Raw genomic sequence first — 22,690 nt, forward strand, 5'->3', positions numbered from 1 at the left:
GTATGAGCAAAAAACAAACAGGTGTCTAAAAAGGTGGTGAAGGGAAGGAGAAGAGGAAAGAAGGGAGGGGCAAGTGAAGGAGCACAGGCTAACAGATGAGAGGCTACAGGTGGATACAGGTGGCAAGGTGCAAGAGAAAAAAGCTGAGCATCAATGGGGGTTATGGTTGTTCTTTGATTGAAGAGAAAAGGGAAGGGATTGAGGAGCCAAAGGAAGCAAGATGGAGAGAGAGGGAAAGAGGACGACTTGGGGGATGGGTTTAATGGAAATTGGAGGTCCATATTAATGCTGTCACTGTCTGGTTGCAGAGTGCCCAGATGGAATACAAGGTTTTGCTCCTCCAATTTGTATCGGTTTGACAGTGCATGATGTCATGGATAGACATGTCAGCATAGGAATGTTGTGTGAAATGAAAATGGTTAGCCAATGGGAGGTCCTTGCTATTGCAGCGGGCAGAGCAAAGATGCTCAACGAAACAATGTCCCAGTCTGCGTCCAGTCTCTCCACTGTAGAAGAGGCTACATCAGGAGCACCAGGTGACCCCTGCAGATTCACTTGAAGTATAGCAGGAAGGTTTTCTCATGCTATTGGGGAAGATTTAAACTGAGCTGGCAGGGTAATGGGGTTTGGAATAGACGTTCATATGGGGATGTACATACAGTCAACTCTAGGGGCAAAGTTAATATCCAGTAAGCAGAACATTTTCAATCAAGAGGACCAACCCATAAAGTAGATGAACGCAAAACCTTACTTAACATCTGGAATGGTGCTGCTGTCTCTAAGATGTGGTTGAAAGACAGACAGGACTGGCAACTCAGCTTCCCAGAGTAAAGAAAATTCAGGCAAGATAGTGGGGGAGGTTGCACAGTATTGTTATACAAGGAATGGAGTACTTTAGTCTTGAGGGAGAAAATCCTAAGTCTCCTCAAATGAAGCTGTATGGGAACAGATTAAGAATAAAGAGGATGCATTACAGATAATAGTCAAGAGTTGGAGTACTATTTCAATTTCCCAAATGTTAACTGGGATTGCCTTAGTATAAAAGATTAAAAGGTTTGGAATTTTTAAGGTGTGTCCAGGAGAGCTTTTTGACTCAGAATGTAGATAGACCAGTGAATGAAGAAGCATCACCAGACCTTGTCCTCGTGTAATGGAACTGGTCAAGTGGGGTGAGTGTCAGTGCGGGGTCAGTAACCCGATACATGTCAAAGTAGATATGGAAAAAAAATGGGGATAGACCAGGAATAAAGATCTGTATCTGGGGAAAGGCCAATATGTCAGGGCTTGGTGAAGGTAGACTGGGTGCATCTGGCTTCAAGTTGGGAGAATTCAAACAAGCAAGTGTTCATCATGTTCCTGTAATGATGAAGGTTCATGATAGCAAGTAACAGGAACTCTGGATGTCTCAGGATATTGAAGTTTGGGGAAAGAGAAAATAAGGAAGTGAGTTCAAAGCATTCTAATAAGAGACGGTGAACAATCTTAAACCGTGGTACAGAAAGGCAACAACGACATTATTAAGAAAAGAAAAAGTCCTGAAAAGAGAATACGGGGAGCTCGGTAGGAAGTTGAAAGGCAGGATCTCAAAGGTCATAACTCTGGATTGCTCCCTCTGTCAAATGCCAGTGAGGGTCAGAATAAGATAATATGATAGATGAAAAGTTGGTGCAGGGTTTCAGATTTCTGGATCACTGGAACCTCTTCTGGTGAAGCAACCACCTGTACAAAAGGACAGGTTACACCTGAACAGGAGGGGAACAAATATCCTGATGAGCAGGTTTGCTAGGGCTGTTGTCGAGGGTTTAAACTAATTTGGCAGGAGGGTGGAAATTGGAGTGATGAGGAAGAGAATAGGGGAGCTGACAGACAAGTAGATGCAGTGTGTAGTGAGACTGTGAGGAAGGACAGGCAAAGGATAGAGCAAAGATGCACTCAGACACTTGGGTTGAGGTGTGCCAATTTTCATGCAAGCATTAGGAATAGGGCAGGAGAACTCAGAGCATGGGCCAATACATGGAACAATGACATTGTGGTTATTACAGAGACTTGGCTGTCTCGGAGGCAGTAATAGCTGCTGAATATGCCAGGATGTTTCAAAAAGGACAGGGAGGAAGGCACGGTGATGGGGGAGTGGCATTGCTGATCATGGATACTATCGCAGCTGCAGAAAAGGAGGAAATAGTGTAGAAATTGTCTATAGAGTCAGCGTGGGTGGAAGTCAGAAACAGTAAGGGGACAATAACCCTTCTGGGAGTATATTATAGACCCCAACCCAATAGCAAAGGAGACAGAGAGGCAAATAGGGAGACGGATTCTAGGAAGGTGCCAAAATAATAAGGTTGAAGTGATTTTAACTTTGCTGATATGGATTGGCACCATATTAGAGCAAAGGATTTGATTGGAGTAGAAATTGTTAGATGTGTTCAGGAAGTTTCCTGACACAATAGGCCATCCAGAAGAGAGGCTACACTTGACCAGGTACAGGCCATTGAAACAAGTCAGGTGTCAGATCTCTCAGTGAGTGAGGTTTTTGGAGAATGTGATCACAAGTCTCTCTCCTTTACCTTCACTGCTGGAGAAGAACAGGAATAGACAAAACATTTAATTGCCGCAGGGGAAAATATGATGCTATTAGGCAGGAGCTTAGGAGCATTAACTGGCAGCAAATGAACTTTGGAAAATATACGGCAGAAATGTGGCAAATGTTCAAGGAACATTTGCATGGTGCTCTGCACAGCTAGGGAAAGGATGGTAGGGTTTAAAAAAAACATGTACAAGGGAAAGAGAAAATTGAGTCAAGAAGAAAATCTTATGAGAGATTTTAAAAGATAGGAACTGACAGAGCTCTAAAGAATTATAAGATTCCCATGAAAGAACTTAGGAAAGCTGAAAGTGGCCATGAGAGGGCCTTGGCAAACAAGATTAAGGAAACCCCAAGGCATTCTACAAGTATATGAAGAACAAGAAGATGAGTCGTGTGAGGATAGGACCAATCAGGGATGACAGGAGAATCGGAGGCGGTTGCAGAAGACCTTAATAAATACTTTGCTTCAGTATTCATCCAAAAAATGGACCTTGGCAATTGTGAGCATGACTTAAAGCAGACTGAAACACTTGAGCATATTGACATTAAGGAAGAGGATGTGTTGGAGTTTTTGAAAAACATGAAGTTAGATAAATCACTAGGATCAGACGAAATTATCCAAGGCTACTCGAGGAAGCGAGAGAGGAAATTGCGAAGCTACTTGTGAGAATTTTCGCATTGTTACTTATCATGGAAGAGGTATCAAAGAATTGGAGGGTTGCAAATGTTGTTCCCCTGTTCAAGAAAAGTAGTAGAGATAACCCAGAAAATTACAGACCAGTCAGTCTTCCTTCAGTAAAACGTTGAAGAAGATTTTGAGAGACAGGATTTATAAGCATTTAGAGAGGCATAATCTGATTAGGGATAGTCAGGATGCCTTTGTGAGGGGAAGATCATGTCTCATGAGCCTAATTAAATTCTTTGAAGATGTAACAAAGCATATTGATGAAGGTGGAACAGTGGATGTAGTATATATATGGATTTCAGTAATAAATTTGATAAGGTTCCCCATGCAAAGCTCATTCACAGTAAGGAAGCATGGAATTCAAAGAGGGCTTGCTTTGTGGATACAGAATTGGCTTGCCCAGAGAAGGGGCAGGATAATTGTATATGGTTTGTATTCTGCATGGAGGTCAGTTCTGCAGGCCTATTCTGGAACCCCTCCCTCTATGATTTTATAAATTATCTAGATGAGGAAGCAGAAGGATAGGTTAGTAAGTTTGCAGATGACACAAACATTGATGGTGTTGTGGATAGTCCACAGGGTTGTCAGAGGTTACAGTGGGTCTTTGTAAGGATGGAAAGCTGGGTTGAGAAGTAGCATATAGCATTTAACCCAGAAAAGTATGAAGACGTTCATTTCAGTAGGTCAAATTTGAAGGCAGAATAGCTGTTGTACTGGTGAATAATGTTATTAAAAAGGCATGTGGTTTGATGTCGGATCAAGTTCAAGAGCTTAGTTAGACACCACTTGGAATATTGTGTTCAGTTCTGGTCACCTCACTACAGGAAGGATGTGGATGCTAAAAAGAGGGAGCACAGGAGATTTACAAAGATGCTTCCTGGATTGGAGAGCATGCCTTATGAGAATAGGTCAAGTGAACTTGGTCTTTTCTTCTTGGAGAGTCAGATAAGGGATGACCTGATCAAGGTGCACAAGATGATGAAAGGCATTCATTATGTGGATGGCCAGAGGCTTTTTCCCAGGGCTGAAATGTCTAATATGAGTGGGCATAGATTTGTTTTTTGGGAGTAAATACAGAGGGAATGCAAGAGGTAAGGTTTTCACACAGATATTAGTGGGTGAATGGAATGTGGCTGCTGGCAATGGTAGAAGAGGCAGGTACAATAGGATCTTTCAGGAGTCCATTAGATAGGTTGTTGGTAATGAGAAAAAGGGAGGGTTATGCAGTGGGGAAATTCTCAGGAGAGTGGGTAATTAGGTTGGCACAGCACTGTGGGGCTGTTACAGAGTTCTGTGTTGTGTATTGGCCTAAGTGTTGTGTGGTTTTGTGTTGAAAGGTGACAGTTTGCTTTTGAGAGCCAAGGTGAAGGTGGACTGCAGAGAGAGTGGGAGACAGACTGGGCATGTGTAGAAGATGATCTAGAAATTTCTGGACTTGGAAGGCAAACCACCACTGGGTGTGGCTATGGAGTGGAAGGAGGTCCAAGCAGAGTCATTGTCTGGGAGGCAGTTTGGAATGTTGGGCATTTTAAAAGGGAGGAACATTCCGAAGGCAGCCAGAAGGATCCGGACCAAGCCATTGTTCCTCTCTCTTAAAGCAACACAAGAAGACCACTTTGAATTTTGTGCTCTCTCTCTCTCTCTCTCTCTCTCTCTCTCTCTCTCTCTATAAAAGATCTTTTGGCTTCAGTTTACCAAACAAACTGAATTTTGTTTACGATCTGTACTTCGATTGTAATCGAAGTTTTGTGAGTCTTATGTGTTTTGTATTTGTTTTGTGTCTAAGTTTTTTTCTGTGGGCTGGTTGGAAATATAACTTAGACTTTGATAACATATGTTATATTTAGGCTGGGCAATTTATTAGTTTTACACTGTTATAGTAATTTGTATATTAACCAGTAGGAATTGTTATAAAAGGGGGATTTGAATTAAAGTTTGAAGGTGAAATTTTGTTAATAAATTAATTGTTCATCTTTACCCCTGTGTGATATGCCTTCTTTGTGGTTGCTGGTTTGATCTTATAACAGGGCAAAGTGCCTGTCCTGTGCTGTAGATTTCTGCTCCATGTGCCATATGGCAGATAGAAGACAGGGAGACCTGTCAATAGTACAAAAAGTGGAGAGAGAGATTTAAATGGAGTAGAAATTTTATAGCATAGGAATAGGACCTTCAGGCCCACTTTCTTGCATTCGGCCCATAACCCCTGAAACTTTCCAATCCATGCCTCCACCACTTCTTCCCGAAGCTCAACCATATACCCACCATGTGAAGAAAAAAAACATCTCATGTATCAAATCTTTCTCTTCTCATCTTAAATTTATGCCCTCTACTTTTAGTTTCCCCTACTCTGGGTAACTATTTATTTTATTTATGTTCCTCTTGTTTTATAATCCCCATAAGGTTCCCCTTTTGGCTCCTAATCTCTTGGGTGAAAAGCTCCAGCCTATGAGTTCCCTGATACAGTGGATCATCAAAATGGCTGAGAAGATCACTGGGGTCTCCCTTTCCTCTATTGATGACATAGACCAGGAGCATTACTTAAATGATGCTCAAAGAATAATTGAGGACCCATTGCATCCAACGCACAGGATCTTTAACCTACTACCATCAGGAAGGTGGTACAGGAACATCAAAATCAGTACTGCCAAGCTGGAAAATAGCTTTTTATTGCAGGTTGTGGCTTACAAGACAACCTTTGAACTCCAACTCTTGGACTCTGGTCTTCTCTCTGAATTTGGACATTTTCAACATTATTTGTTCTTTACAACTTGGAAGAACCCTGGGATATTTTCCTTTTGCACTCAGGATGAAAGATGTCAGAAATATTCATGAATATTAATCCTCGGCTTAGACAGTGTGTACACAGTTTAAAAAATGCCAAAGATGGAGAAAGTTCTGATATCTCTGTTTTGGGGTGCAAAATTCAAATTGTATTGGGTGATCCAGCATCAGCAGGGGTTAATTCAGTAAGCATGTTCTAGGTCAGAGATTGGACCTAGTGGCATGATCAACTGAGCATCAGTGATTGAAACTGATGGAATCATGGTCCAGTCACCTCTGTTGGATCTGTGTGTACTGAATAAGAGAGCTATTCTTAATCACCAATCATGAATTTAGTTTCAGAATCTGAACATATGTGGTAAACTAGCATTTTACTCACTAGTCAACAGGGGCACTTTGTTTTCGTGGAAACTGATTAAAAACAGTAGGCAGACAACAAAGTAGGCTGTACCGATTGTTAAGTTCCAACAATGTGACTCAGCACCTTTGTATTTCTCAATTTTATGAACCCCCCAGAGCGAATTCTACTTCCACCCATGCCTGTCAACAGGATACACAAATTCCTAGAAGCACAAGTCGAAAGAAAGTGGCCAACTGTAAACAAAGTGCAAGCACCAATCTACTTTTGCAGAAAGATTAAAGATTTGATCTAATACAAGATAGTGAGCAGACAAGGACCATCAGCAGTTTAATGAGAGACCTGAGATTTTTTTTTACATTAAAGAAACACATGCTGAGATGCAGTTAATTAACTTACATCCTCGGATCCAAGGTGTTTTCAAAGAGCTATATCACCTCACACTTATCTGGATTGAACTCTATTTCCCTCTTTTCTGCCCAACTCTGAATCCTATCTAAAGCCCAAGACAACCTTCAACACTATTCACAATGGCTAGAGGTTTTCAAGAAAATACAGGGCATTTGTGCTGACTTTGCACTTATTGACATCTTGAAACTTCCTTTAAATGAATATAAAGTCATTGGTCCCTATTAATCAATTTTATATAACTAGACATCTGTAAAAGCCTCATCAGATTGGTCCACTGAAATTTGAAACACTATTCTGAATTCCTTCTGTCAAAACATGCACAGATCATGTGATATTTGGGCAAGATTTTATTGAAAAATCCCAGGCATTTTATGCTGTGGCATGGTCACATGTGGCTCCTGTACCACCACACCAATTGAAGATGCCAAGATATAAAATGTTATCACACACACACACACACAGAGCCATGGTATGGTTGGACTTCTATTGTATCATTTCAATATTCTAGATCTGCAGATGGGTAATATGTTATATCCCAAAAGCATTGCTAAATTCACAATCTTTTAATATTTTCACCAGATACACCCCCAAGATTTAATAAATGTCCAATGATAAATTTTGAATACAATTACAATCATAATTCTTTGAGGAAATGCAGTTAAGATGTCAATTAAAATGGATGAAGCAGGTGATTCGGGCGAATGGAAGGCATTTATGCACATGCTAGGTTTTCATTTTGACATCCAGATATTTCATTGAATATTCAATATTCCATTCACGTCACAATTAGAAAAGATCATCATTTCACCACATGGAAAGGGGTTGATCTGGGCCCCAACTCCATTCATCCACATCTGCTTTATATAGTTTCATAACCTAAACTAATAAAATATCTTGTTCCTGAATAATCCAAATTTCCTGCCACAAACACACAAATTTAGGGAAGAGTTTCAAATTTCACTATCTTTTGTGTGAAACAGATTCACATCTGAATTTTTAGTTGTTCTTGGTTCTTCCGCTATTATATTTCCTCTATATCTGCAAATCAAATTTATTCCACTTCGACACAGCCAAATCGAATTCAAACTATTTTTGAAATGAGCCAAGTTTACAGAACAAATCCTGCAACTTTTTTTTAATGAGCCCATCCCTCAAAAGCAAATATGTCCTTCCTGAGTACTTAAAAAAAAACCAAAGCAGAACCTCACCGTCTTGGTAATCCACAAAACCTCCACACCCAAAATACAAAGCCAAAATTCTTGCAGCTTCTACAATGATTTTTTGCACCAACTTTTTCCTGGATGTCATCTTGTTTGCTCCCTGACATTAAAACAAAAACAGTGCACAAAACATTCCCACGATGTTGTGCTGGCCTAAATATACTCAACAAAAAAACATCCCCACCTCATAACCCTCTATTTTACTTTCACCCATGTGGCTGTCTAAGAGTCTCTAAGATATCCCGATTGTTCCAGCCTCCATCACCATTCCCACCAATGCATTCCAGGTACCCACAACTCTGTTTAAATAAACATACCCCTGATGTTTCCCTTAACCATTCCTCCCTTCATTTTGTACAGATGTCCTCTAGTTTTTGCTACTCCCACCCTGGGAAAAAGATGCTGACTGTATGCCTCCCATAATCTTGTTGACCTCCATTAACTCATCTTTCTTTGCTCCAAAGAGAAAAGCCCTAGCTCTGTAAACCTTGCCTTATAAGATAGACAATTCAAAGAATTATTAATGGATGTTCTGGACCAAGTTGTGGAAACACAGTCCCTCCTGGAGTCATTCTCAACCGTGATTATTACAATGTCACCAAAAAAGAATAGGGACCCACAAAAATACATCATATAGACCAATATCCCTGTTAAATACTGATGATAAGATACTTGTGAACACATTGGCTAATAGGTTAGGACCATACTTGCCAAAACTGACACAAATGGACCAAACAGGATTTGTTAAAGGAAGGGATTCCTCAAACAGTCAAGGAAGATTATTTAATATAATACACATGGCTAAATCTGAATGAAATCCAAGTATTACAGTCTCCCTGGATGCAGAAAAAGCTTTTTACCATTTGGAATGACACTTTTTATATACAACAATGGAAAAATTTGGTATAAGCAGAACATTTAGGAATTGTATAAAAACTTTATACCATAAATCATAAGCTAAAATAACAAAAAATAATCAGATGTCGGCCGTGTTCCCCTTGAGTAGATCGAGTAGATAGGGATGCCCCCAAACCCCAGTGCTTTTTATTTTAGTTATTGAATCGCTGACAGAGATAATAAGAAGGGATCCGGATATAAAGGGCCTCAAAGTCGAGCAAGAAGAACACAAAACAGTCTATTCGCCAATGATGTGCTATTGTACCTATCAGAACCGGCTAAATCTTTGGAAAGATTACAAGGAACACTAGAAAAATATGGAAGAATATCAGGTAAGAAAATAAATATGGATAAAAATGAGACAATGCCATTAACAAATTTTGAATAAGATACTAAAAAGGAAGTAAATTTAAATAGAATACAGATGGAATAAAATTTCTTGGAATAAGCAACTGACAATAACTTGCAAAATCTGTACAAATTAAACTATTTTCCTCTTCTTGGGAAGATAGAGACCTACAGAAATGGAGAGACTTACCGATTACTTTGGTGGGAAGGGTTAACTGCGTCAAAATGAAAGTGATGCCATGACTGCAATTCCTTTTTCAATCATGGCCTATTCCGTTACCCAAAAACTTTTTTAAGCTAATAAACAACCATATTAGACAGTTCCTATGGAATTATAAGGTACCAAGAATTGCATTGGAAAAACTGACATGGGACTACGGGCTGGGAGGATTTAAACTTCCAGAATTTAAAAAATATTACCTAGCTGCACAGGCTAGATTTTTCACAGCCTTCTTCACTGAAAACAACCCCCCCCCCCACCCCCCGCAACCCCATCTTGGGTTCAAATAGGAACACACTCAATGGAGGAGGGGAAAGCAAAGGATTTTATCTATAAATAGAGTTTCAAATCACTAAAGAAAAAGTTAGATAACCCCATTCTTATACATATGATTAGAATGTGGCAAGAAATTAATGAATGTATAGGAAAAAAAGTAGGGATATCAATAAAAGCACCATTGCATAAAAATTTGTTATTGCCTATGAACATGGGCAATAGAATATTAAACTTGTGGTATGACAAAGGCATAAGATATATTAAGGACTGTTACATGGAAGGAACTCATGTCCTTTGAACAACTAAAACACAAATATGGAGTGGCCAATGGAACCTTCTCTGTTTTCTCTGCCTTAGATCTTTCTTAAGAGAAAAATGGGGACCAACGTTGACCCCACCTGATATTAGTGAAACTGAACAAATGGTTTGGATGGGGAATACCTCCAAATTTATAAAATGTACTATGCTCTCCAGACTGAAAGTGCAAAACCAGGGTTGCAGAGGTCAAGGGAGTTGGACTTGGGTTTGGTGATTTCAGAAAGAAGCTGGTCAGATTGTACAAGGACAACATGACATCAATTATAAATGCGTGATATGGACTGGTTCAGTATAATTTTTTTTTACACCAATTTTATCTTACCCCACAAAAGTTACACAGATCAAAAGCTGACATTTCAGAGATGTATTTCAGATGTGGGACTGTGATAGGAACCTTTTTACATGCCATGTGATTGTGTGTGTGAAAGTGAGGCCATTTTGGCAAGAAATCATAGAAAAATTAACCAGGATAACTGGAGTGGCCTTCACAGGTGATCTGGAAGCCCAGCAATACCAAAGCCTTTCTTAACAATCCTGTCAACCTGCGCAGCAATCTCGAGGGATCTATGGATTTGGACCCAAGATCCCTCTCTTTTCAACATCATTAAGTAATCGGACCATTAACCATCAAGTTTGACCATCCAAAATGCATCACCTCACACCTATTCAGAATGAACTCTATCTGCCACCTTTCCACCCAACTCGGCATCCTGTCTATAACCTACAACAACTTTTAACACTATTCATATGCACAAACTTACTGACCCATCTATCTGCTTCAAGCTCGGCTGCATCTTTTTCATCTGATGCACGTGAAACTATTTGATGCAATACAGGCACACCCCAATACCTCAAGGATCATTGAATCCACCCCCACCATGCCATTTACGCAGTGGCACACACCTGAGCTGCTCTTGGATTTAACCTCCTCCGTCATGTGACTGGGCAGGGAATATGCCGGGAAAAATATCTGAACATGAGTCTGCTGTGAATCAGGGAAAACCTGACCAAAACATTGCCTGAAGTACACAGAGTGCACCCAAGTAAACATCAGGGCTTGCGTTGAAAAGGCCATGGAGGTAACTGAGTGAAATTCTCCACACGTACTCCGCATAACTCAGGTTTTGTGTCCTCTATGATTCTTGCACAATGTACTGTCCTACTACAAAGAACACTTGCACATTGATGTAATAATTAGCATGAGAAGAAAATATATTTTACTTCTCTTAATCAAGGATAAATAACATTTTTGTGAATTATTGGCAATTTCAGTGACATTAGTAGGTATGGATAAATTTCCAATACATTTCACAATTTGAGCAAGGTTTGGTTCTTCACATAAAACCATTAATATTATGCACACAAAATATCTTCTTCTTTGGCTTGGCTTCGCGGACGAAGATTTATGGAGGGGGTAAAAAGTCCACGTCAGCTGCAGGCTCGTTTGTGGCTGACCAGTCCGATGCGGGACAGGCAGACACGATTGCAGCGGTTGCAAGGGAAAATTGGTTGGTTGGGGTTGGGTGTTGGGTTTTTCCTCCTTTGCCTTTTGTCAGTGAGGTGGGCACACAAAATATATTTATGACAAAATAGACATGGCTAATGTCATCTCAGTTAGTATCCAAAAATCCATGACCACCTGAAGAATTATTTACACTTGCCTCTATTTTCCTTCATGAGGGATACATGGGCTGACCCTGAGATTTAAGCATCATATCTTTTGCTCATTTTGATGCAATGGATATGAACTTCCTTGACATGATACAGGCACATCCCAGTGTCTCACACACACACTAACTAACTACAGAACAATAAAGTGCCCTTTGTTAAATAAAGATTCTCTGAAAAATTCATCATCAAGCATATTGAACAAAATACTGGGACACCACCAAGCAAAGTGTACAGACTCATTTTGAGATTCCTTTGCACCCAATATAATTGCACATTTTTGATCCACGATAAATACTTATTGATGAATATACTTTTAAAACATGATGACTGTGCATTACCTGTTTAATCAGCATGTAGGTCTCTGACATAATTTTCTCAATCTTTCCAAGGTCCACAGTCATAACCTTTTGACCTTGTTGCCACACCCTGTAAGCATCCAATAGCAATGTTTTGCCAGATTCTGTGTCATCTATCAGTTTTCTCTTCCTTCCCATTTTTCTGACCACTTGACTGGACATGACACATGACATCCCTGTTGGTCCTTGCTGTTTGGAACTGATGCTCAGCTCCTCCAAAGAAAGTTCAGCAGGCTTGCATTCAGGGACTTTACTCTCAGTGAGGCCAACACTTTTGTTGTGGTCTGCATCCAAACCACAAGAAGGCTTGAATGAAAAATCCAATTTTCCATGTGCAGCAAAGCTGTCAAGTTCCATGGGCTCATCTGTACCAGTGCATGGTTTGCTGAGGTCACCCATAATTGCATCATTTTTGTCCCCTTGCTCCATGTCCATAGACTTGGGGGATTGGACCCTTGGAATATCCTTCACTCCATTTTCTGTATTTTTTAAAGGCCCATCAGAGATGGTGGACTTTTTTGCCACCACACCTTTGTGATCCTCAGCATTTGGCTTGTTTGAAACATCTGATGTCATCTCCCCCATTGGACAAACCAATGATTTTGAAATCTGTTCTTCAGATACCTAAGCAATGAGATGGAATAATGGAGGAACACATTTGTTATATTTAACTTATTTAACTGCCGAACACTTCAACACTTTTTCCAAAACAATATACCCACACATCTTCTGCAAATTCACATCTACTTCCAATTCTTAACCTGTAAGTGTTACCTGTGCACAGGCTAGGAAAGATTCCTTCTCACTCCCCTCTTGTTAATGGAGTTGTGATTTCATTACAGGCAGTCACCTTTAGTTTTACAGATGCCCTTCCATCCAATTTACCACCAGCATCAGGAGCAAACTATATGCCTGGTGTGGCAACATGACTTGTGCTGTCTCGAGACACAAGAGCCCAGCCCACCTCCCAAGAGCTGACACATTAATATTGTTATGAACTTGATAAGCATCTGAAAATGTAACCACTGTCAAAACCAAAATGAAAAATCAGCTCTCTGGGAGCAAGGGCATTAAATTCCCAAAACTGGTCAACATTTCTAAACGTGACACTGTAACTAGACGCTGGAAATCTGAAATATAAAACAGTGGAAGCAAAGAGCAAGTTAAACAGCATCTGTGAAGAGTGTACAAAGAGTAGCTGGGGGACTCAGCTGTGTCCCTCCAGCTTCTCTTTAAACACTCAAGATTCCAGCATCTGCAGTTCTTTGTGCTTCTGTAGCATCTGTGAAGAGATCTTTTCATCACTGCTGCCTGCCTCACTGAGAAGTTTGGTTTTTATTTCAGTCATAAAGTAGGCTAGACAACTTCATTGTCCAATAGAGAAAAGGCACATCAAAAGCCTTCTTAACAATTGACTATATTAATAATTAATAGCATTACCCCAGATAATTCTTTTAAGTTGTCCTCAAGCACTTTTACAGTGAAAATTAATGCCCGCTTGGCAAGGACTTGACGATCCACATCACGTAAATATTTTCTGTGAAAAAGAAAAGGAAATCCATGAGAGCAGAACTTTACACATCCATTAATAGAAGCACAATAATGGATTCTATGTGGGCTATTTCATCAATAACAGGAGAAGCAGAATCTCAATCAATGTTTAAAAAAAATCAATAATCACATCTCTCACCCCAATATCATACTGTTTTAACTGTACTTTCCCCCATAACATTTGTCTCTGTGACTTGCTGTGTCACCACACCCTGCACTCTGACTTCCTGCAACACTACATACACTCTGTACACTCTGACATGATGCGCCACTGCACCATGAACACACTGACTTTGTGACATGGCACCCTGCACACACTAACTTGCTGCAACAACACAGCCTGCACACTAATTTGCTGTGACACCACGCCCTGCACTCTGTGACACACTGTAATAGCACACCTTGCACTCTGATACACTTAATGCCATACCCTGAACTTGGTGACATACTGTAATACTGAAACCTGCACTCTTCAACACACTGTAACATCATACCCTGAACTCTCTGACACACTGTAACACCACACTCTACTCTCAGACACAGTAACACTGCACCCTGCACTCTCAGACACTGCAACACTATAGCCTACACTCTGTCTCAATAATACTGCACCCTGCAATCTGTAACATTCTAACACCTCATCCTGCACTCTGTGACACACTGTAACACCACACCCTGCATTCTGTGACAACACTAACACCACACCTTGCACCATGTGACACACTGCAACACCACACCCTGCACCCTGTGACACATTGCAACACCACACACTGTAACACCACACCTTACTCTCTCTGACACTGTAACACCACACCCTGCATTCTGTGTAAAACCATACCCTGCACTCTCTGACACACTGTAACACCACTCCCTGCACTCTCTGACACAGTAACACCACACCCTGCACTCTGTGACATGCAGCGTCACTACACCCTGTACACAGTGACATAATGCAACACCACACTCTGCACACACCGACTTGCTGTGACACCACAGCCTGCACTCTGTGATTTGCTGCAACACCACACTGCAACTTGCTATGACAAGTAGAGCTGTTTTATTATTACACTACCTGCTACAGGTAGTGAAAGCTTTTCACTGCACAAACAATATCATTGAATAACTGCAAATATTCTGGAGTTTATTTATGCAGGCAATAGCAAGGTCTAAATAGAATGCTGAGTTTCAAAACAAATTAAAACAGTTTAACTGTACAGATTCAAAGAGCTTATCATCGAGTCATGCAGCACAGAAGAAGGCACTTCAGCTCAATTCATCCATGCCAACCCAGGTGCCTTCCTAAGCTTAACAACGCACAGGTATGCTGGAGGAACTCAGCCATTTCGCAGCATCCATAGGAGGTAAAAATATATATTACTGACCTTTCAGATTCAAGCTATTTTGGAGTACAGAACTGAGGTGCTCAATGAAGTGATCTTCCAGTCTGCACCCAGTCTCTCCGATGTAGAGGAGATCACAACAGGAGCACTGGATGCAATAGATGACCCCGGCCGAATCACAAGAGAAATGTGCTTCACTTGGAAGGACTGTTTAGGGCCCCAAATAGAGGTGAAAGAGAATGTGTGGGCACAAGTGGAACAGGGATAGGTGTCAAAGGGATAGGTGTCAAAGGGATGATCAGTAGGGAAGGAGCGATCCCTGTAGAAGGCAGAGAGGGGAGGAGAAGGAAATCAATGTTTAGTTTTGGGATCATGTAGGAGGTGGCAGAATTGGCAAAGGAGAATATGTTGGACATGGAGGCTGTTAGGGTGGTAGGTAAGGACAAGAGGAATCCTGTTCTTTTCCCGTATGGAGGTAGAGGGGGCCAGGGCAGATGTGCAGATGGTGGGGGCTAAGTTGATAATAGTAGATGGAAAGCCATGTTGTTTCAAGGAGGAAGACATCTCTAATGATCTGGCATGGAAGACCTCATCCTGGAAGCAGATGTGATGGAGACAGAGGAATTGAGAGAAGAGAATGAAATCCTAACAGGGGGGTGTGAAGAGGTGTAGTCAAGGTAGTTGTAGGAACTGGTGGGTTTGTAGAAGATGTCTGTCAAGAATTTGTCTTCTGAGACGGAGAGAGAGAGCTCACGGAAAGGGAGAGTGTATTTAGAGATTAATCAAGTGATGGAACATGGCAGAACAGTAAATAAAGTCGACAAGTTCATCATGGGTGCATGAAGCAGCACCAAAGCAGTCAGTCACTGTAGCAGAAAAAGTGTAGGCTTGTAACATGGATTGCTGCATGTAGCCAACAAAAAGGAAGGTATAGCTGGGGCCCACGCGGGTACTCATGGCTACCCCTTTGACCTGGAGGAAGTAGAATGAGTCAAAGGAGGTTATTGAAGGTGAGGAGAAGTTTTTCCAGGTGGAAGGGGGTGATTGTGGAAGGAGACTTGTTGTGTCTATTGTTGAGAAAGAAACAAAGAGCTTTGAGGCCTTCAGTATGATGCATGGATATCCATGGTAAAATTAGGTGGTCAACTTCAGGGAACTGGAATTTCTTGAAGTGATGGAGAGCACATGAAGTGTCCTGGATGTAGGTGGGGAGGGACTGGACCAGGGGGGACAAAATGGAGTCAAGGTAAGGGAGACCAATGCAGTGGGGAAGGAGGAGTGGACACGATGGGTCTGCTAGGACAATTGAGTTTGTGGGTAGTGTAATGGAGTAGATAATTTGGGAGAATTTGGTAAGATTAGAGTAGGTTACATACATACACACATTTTAAAATGATCTTATTTGAAATATTGAAGAATTCATATTCAGTGAATCTTACAGAATCAATGGAGAATGCTAAGCACATTTCACAAGTAGGTGCTAATTGAAATGTCGTCATAAAATGAATAGACCATTGTCTTGGAGGAGACAAACTGGCTGTTTGCAAGTACCTACAGAGTACTCACAGAAAGGTCACTCCTGGGTTTTGTTCACCTAAGACAACAGCTTGCCCAAGGAGAACTCCTATGGTTTGCTGAAGAAGGTGGGGGTTTTGTAAGTGAGAGAGTCACATGGACTTTCTAGCAGTTGAAGGGGGAGGGAGGGAGGGAGAGAGAGAGAGAGAGAAAGAGAAAGAGAGAGAAAGAGAGAGAAAGAGAGAGAGAGAGAGAAGCTCAACAAATTCTCTCAGCCAGTGTATATGTGACACTGAAAGAGACTGAACAGTCACAGCTGAAACAAGCCAGGAAAAGCTGATAGGAAACAGAAAACTCCAGAGTGGTGGATGGTTGACAGTGCTATCTGTCTGACATTTTGCTTGGAATAAGTCGAACAGAAAGGAATTCTGTGGTAGCCTGAAATAAAGAGGTCATCATCTGGAGAACCCTGATGGGGCAAGTTTCATCAGCACGACATTGTGGAACCTCAGTTGTGGAAATCCTGGAACAACAAATCTCTATCTGCAAACCCTACAAGAACCTTCCTGAGCAGTAAGCGCTTACCTTTCGAGCACCAAAGCCTGGTGAACTTTATACATGTTAAATTCTGTGCACAGTCTAAGAATTGCCTGCAACCAGAGAACTTGGAAGAAGAAGTGAGATTGAACTGTGAACCAAAGTTCTTAAATTTACACATACATGATGCATGTGTGCTTAGAATTAGAAGGGGGTTAAAGTTTGATTCTATTTTCATGTTTAAAGTTAATTAAAAATACCTTTTGTTTAAATAGCCATATGTCGTCGTGAATACGTAATACTGCTGGGTTTTGGGGTCCTTTGGGCTCGTAACAGTAGAAACGGGCAGTGTGGGGTTGGGAAACAATAAAGTTGGAGAACGTACATGTCTTGGTTCACGTGGGTAAAAAGAGGGAGGAGGTACTAAAAAAGGATTACAGAGAGTTAGGACAGAAGCTAAGAAACAGGACTGCCAGGGTGGTGATTTCTGGATTGCTACCTGTGCCAAGTGCAACTGAGGACAAAAATGGAAGGTTAAGACAAATGAATGTGTGGCTGAGGGGCTAGTGTAAAAGAGAGGGTTTTGGCTTCTTGGACCATTGAGATCCTTTTTGGGGAAGGCATGACCTTTACAAAAAGGATGGGTTACACCTAAACCCGAAAGGGGTCAATATATTGGCAGCTAGGTTTGGTGCACCCGTTGGATGCGGTTTAAACTAATTTGGCAGGGGGATGGGAGCCTGTATGATAAGGCAAAGGACAAGAAAAATAAAATAGGAAAAGTTGGGTTAGGCAGCGAAAGTAAAAAATCAGAAAGAGCAAGTAGGGTGAAAAAAGCAAATCTGAAGGCTTTATATCTTAATGCAAGAAGCATTCGGAACAAGGTAGATGAATTGGCTTTGGAAATTGAGACAAACAAATACGATTTGATTGGGATTACAGACATATGGCTGCAAAGTGGGCAAGCCTGGGAACTTAACATCCCGGGGTATACAATATTTGTATACAATACAAAACGTTAGTGGGGGTGGTATATAGGCCTCCAAATAGTAATGTAAAGGTGAGGAAAGGGATAATAAGAGAAATTAGAGAAGCGTGCAATAAGGGAACAGCTGTCATCATGGGAGACTTTAATTTACATATAGATTGGACTAGCCAAATTAGTAAAAATACTGAGGAGGAGGAATTCCTTGAATGTTTACGGGACGGTTATCTAGACCAATATGTCGAGGAACCAACTCGGGAGCAGGCCATTTTAGACTGGGTATTATGTAATGAAAAAGGGCTAATCAGCAATCTTGTTGTACGAGGCCCTTTGGGTAGGAGCGATCGCAATATGATCGAATTCTCACTCGACATGGAGAGTGAAGAAATTAAAACCGAGACGAAGATCCTGAATTTAAATAAAGGGAATTATGATGGTATGAGACGGGAGTTGAGTAAGATTGATTGGGTGGTGTTTATTGGGGGGGGGGGTTGACGGTGGATAGACAATGGAAAACATTTAAAGATCTAATGGAAGAATTGCAGAAATCGTTTATACCGGTTTGGCATAAAAATAAACCAAAAAAGGTGACTCAACCGTGGATAACAAGGGAAATTAGAGACAGCATTAGGTCCAAAGGGAGAGCATATCAATTGGCCAAAAAAAGTACCAAATCTGAAGACTGGGAACAATTCAAGATGCAGCAAAGGAGGACAAAGGGATTAATCAAGAGAGCAAAAATAAATTACGAAAGTAAGCTTGCGGCAAACATAAAAAGCAACTGCAAAAGCTTTTATAAATATGTCAAGAGGAAAAGATTGGTGAAATCCAGAGTAGGTCCCTTGCAGTCAGAGTCAGGGGACTATATAATGGGGAATAAGGAAATGGCAGACCAATTAAATTCTTACTTTAGTTCTGTTTTCACAAGACAGGATACAAATAACCTCCCAAGGATGTTGGGAAACATAGAGACTAATGCAAGGGAGGAGCTGAAAGAAAACATGGTCTTGGGGAAATTGAAGAGATTGAAGCCCGATAAATCCCAAGGGCCTGATAATCTACATCCTAGGGTACTTACAGAAGTGGACATTCAGATAGAAGATGCTTTAAGAATTATTTTCCAGAACTCAATAGACTCAAGATCAGTACCCATGGATTGGAGGGTAGCTAATGTTACCCCACTATTTAAGAAGGGGGGGGGTAGAGAAAAAGCAGGGAATTATAGGCCGGTGAGCCTCACATCAGTAGTGGGCAAAATGATGGAATCCATTATTAAGGATGTAATAGCGGAGCATATGACTAGCAGAGAAGGGTTCGGACAGAGTCAACATGGATTTACTAAAGGTAAATCATGCTTGACAAATCTATTGGAATTCTTTGAGATGGTGACAGGTAAAATAGATGGGGGATAGCCAGTGGACGTGGTGTACCTGGATTTCCAAAAGGCCTTCGATAAGGTCCCACATAAATGACTGGCATGCAAAATCAAGGCTCATGGGATTGGGGGAAAGGTATTGATGTGGATTGAGAACTGGCTGGCAGGTAGAAGACAGAGAGTTGGGATAAATGGCTCATTTTCTGAGTGGCAGGCAGTGACCAATGGGGTGCCACAGGGATCTGTACTGGGACCCCAGCTGGTCACAATTTACATTAATGATCTAGATGAGGGGATTGGATGTAATATCTCCAAATTTGCAGACAACACTAAGCTAGGAGGGGTTGTGTGCACTGAAGAGGGGGTCAGGAAGCTCCAGTGTGATTTGGATAAATTGAGGGACTGGGCAGATGCATGGCAAATGCACTACAATGTGGATAAATGTGAGGTTATCCACTTTGGTAATACAAACTGGAGGGCAGATTACTATTTGAATGGCAATAGATTAGGAGATGGGGAAGTGCAGAGAGACCTAGGGGTTCTTGTGCACCAGTCACTGAAGGCGAGCATGCAGGTACAGCAGGTGGTTAATAAGGCAAATGGTATGTTGGCCTTCATATCAAGAGGGTTTGAGTATAGGAATAAGGATACCTTACTGCAGCTGTACAGGGCCTTGGTGAGACCCCACCTGGAGTATTGTGTGCAGTTTTGGTCGCCTTATCTAAGGAAGGACGTTCTTGCAATGGAGGGAGTGCAGAGGCGATTCACCAGGCTGATTCCTGGAATGGCAGGAATAATTTATGAGGAAAGATTGTGCAAATTGGGATTGTACTCGCTGGAGTTTAGAAGATTGAGAGGGGATCTCATAGAGACATATAAAATACTGGCAGGACTGGACAGAATGGATGCGGAAGGGATGTTTCCAATGGTAAGGGAGTCCAGAACCTGGGGCCATGGTTCGAGGATAATAGGCAAACCATTTACAACTGAGATGAGGAGGAATTTCTTTACCCAGAGGGTGGTGAATCTGTGGAATTCATTGCCACAGAGGGCAGTAGAGGCAGGTTCATTGAATATATTTAAGAGGGAATTCGATATATTTCTTCAGTATAAGGGAATTAGGGGTTACGGAGAGAAGGCGGGGACAGGGTACTGAACTTTAAGATCAGCCATGATCTTATTGAATGGCGGAGCAGGCTCGAAGGGCCGAATGAGCTACTCCTGCTCCTATCTTCAATGTTTCTATGTACTAGGGCGATGACCAGAATTGATGAGTTCAGAGATACTGCACAAGGCAGTGGGTTTATGAGTTATAGTGGGGTTCTTTTTTTTTTTTTTCGAAACTTTATTTATTAATTTTAACATATGAAGAAAGTAAGTAATTCACGTACAGAAAAAATATAAAATAAAGTAATACAAGTACAAAGTAACATAGTTAATGCAATACCAATCTCGGCATCTCCCCCTAACAATTAAAAACTAAGACTAAAAAAAAACCTATTTTAACCCCTAAACCCCCCCTCCCCACCCCCACGATAAAGAGTGAAGAATTAATACTATTAGTATAATAAAAAATATATATATATATCTTTTAAAAAAATCTATATATATATAAAAAAAACAAAAAATATTAATTATTAATTATTAATCCAAAAAATTATATAAGAATATATGAAAAAACAAAAACAAAAAGAACTTAAATGAAAAAAAACCAACTAATAAAAAAACTAAAAAAAAAGAAACATATATATAGAAAAAATATATAATAAAAAAATGATTAATGTAAACTTATTTAAATTGTATATAATCAATGAATGGGGTCGACTTTAACTCATAAAAAGACATCTTATCTTGTATAGAAAAAGATATTCTTTCCATAACCAAACAAAACTTCATCTCTGAATACCACCTCTCTAAAGACAATACATTTCTATTCTTCCAAGTAATCGCTATACCTTTCTTGGCCACTGCCAGTGCTAAGTAAATAAAAGAGATCTGGTAATTCTCTAATTCTAAATCAATCAACGGTTGCATATTCCCTAATAAAAATATATCAGGGTCTAATACAATATGAAGATTATATAGATTATTAAATACAGATTGAATACCTTATAGTGGGGTTCTAATGAAGAAATAAGTAAGAGTGAAGTGCTGAAGAGTTGTCGTCTGGCTTTGGCCCAAATACAAGTCAGAGCACCAGAAAAGCATCACCTTTGTCTGTGGATTTGATGGTGAGGTTGGCATTAGAGCAGAGAGAGTGGAGGGCCAGGTGATCTGAGGGGGTGAGACTGGAATGAGTGAGGGGAGTAGTGAAGTCGATACAGTTGATACAATTGAAAATAAAAAGGTCCAGAGCAGACAGAAGACAGGAACGAGATGTCCAGGAGGCGGAATAAGGTTTAAAGTGGGAGAAGGGATCTGTAGAATGGGGGAATCCTGGTTGTGGTAGACAACAAAGAGAGAGTCGACAGAAGCCTTCTGAAGCTTGTTTCATTTACCTGCATTTGGCCCATCTTCAACAATGAATGAGCAATGAGAAGCTGGAGGGACTCAGCAGGTCAGGCAGCATCCATGGAGAGAAATGACCAGTCCACATTATGGCTCAAGATCCTTAATGGAGACTCTTGTGTTCCTCTAACCCTTTGCTGTCCATGAATCTGTCCAAATGTCTTTTAAGTGTTGTATTGTAATTATATCCTTCACTTCCACTTCATTTAGCTGCTCATTTTAGAAACCTACCCCTTTTTTTTTAAATTTTTTATTTTTCACACCATAAATCACAATAGCCATGATATACACTTTTTCTTTTTCACACATTTACAGTGACTTTTTCTCCCCCCCCCCCCCTCCCTCCTCCCAAGCCACCCCCCCACCCCCCCCTCTCATCCATTTTAGGTATACAATCTAGGTTGCATTAATTCAGTCAGACAATGTTGTCATTCAACAAAAATACACCAGAAATTCTACTGAGTCCATTCTTTTCTTTTCTTCTCCTTCCATCAACTTAGGTAATGTTTGTTCCCGGTAGGTTTTCGCTATTGTATTTAATGTAAGGCTCCCATACTTGTTCGAATATTTCAATATTATTTCTTAAACTATATGTTATTTTTTCTAATGGAATACATTTATTCATTTCTATATACCATTGTTGTATTTTCAAATTATCTTCCAATTTCCAGGTTGACATAATACATTTTTTTGCTACGGCTAGGGCTATCTTAACAAATCTTTTTTGTGCGAAACCTACCCCTTGATGTGTGGA

The 22,690-nt window shown here is 40.6% G+C and overlaps 1 protein-coding gene and 1 long non-coding RNA gene across 9 annotated transcripts in view; one reads left to right on the forward strand and one right to left on the reverse strand.

The window, feature by feature from the left end:
* Positions 1-22,690, reverse strand: part of cabin1 (calcineurin binding protein 1) — a 570,396-nt gene that overhangs the window by 198,779 nt on the left and 348,927 nt on the right. For all 8 annotated transcript variants that reach the window (XM_069933017.1, XM_069933018.1, XM_069933016.1 and 5 more), the window contains 2 exons: positions 13,566-13,662; positions 12,108-12,749 (listed from right to left, as the gene is read on the reverse strand). In XM_069933017.1, the coding sequence (XP_069789118.1) occupies positions 12,108-12,749; positions 13,566-13,662 (739 nt within the window). The remainder of the gene's footprint in view (positions 1-12,107; positions 12,750-13,565; positions 13,663-22,690) is intronic.
* The window catches only part of LOC138761234 (uncharacterized), a 51,394-nt gene continuing 43,611 nt past the window's right edge, over positions 14,908-22,690 (forward strand). Inside the window, exon 1 of the long non-coding RNA XR_011356205.1 lies at positions 14,908-15,037. This is a non-coding gene — a long non-coding RNA (uncharacterized lncRNA). The remainder of the gene's footprint in view (positions 15,038-22,690) is intronic.

Source organism: Narcine bancroftii, chromosome 4, assembly GCF_036971445.1.
Source record: "Narcine bancroftii isolate sNarBan1 chromosome 4, sNarBan1.hap1, whole genome shotgun sequence".
Lineage (NCBI taxonomy): Eukaryota > Metazoa > Chordata > Chondrichthyes > Torpediniformes > Narcinidae > Narcine > Narcine bancroftii.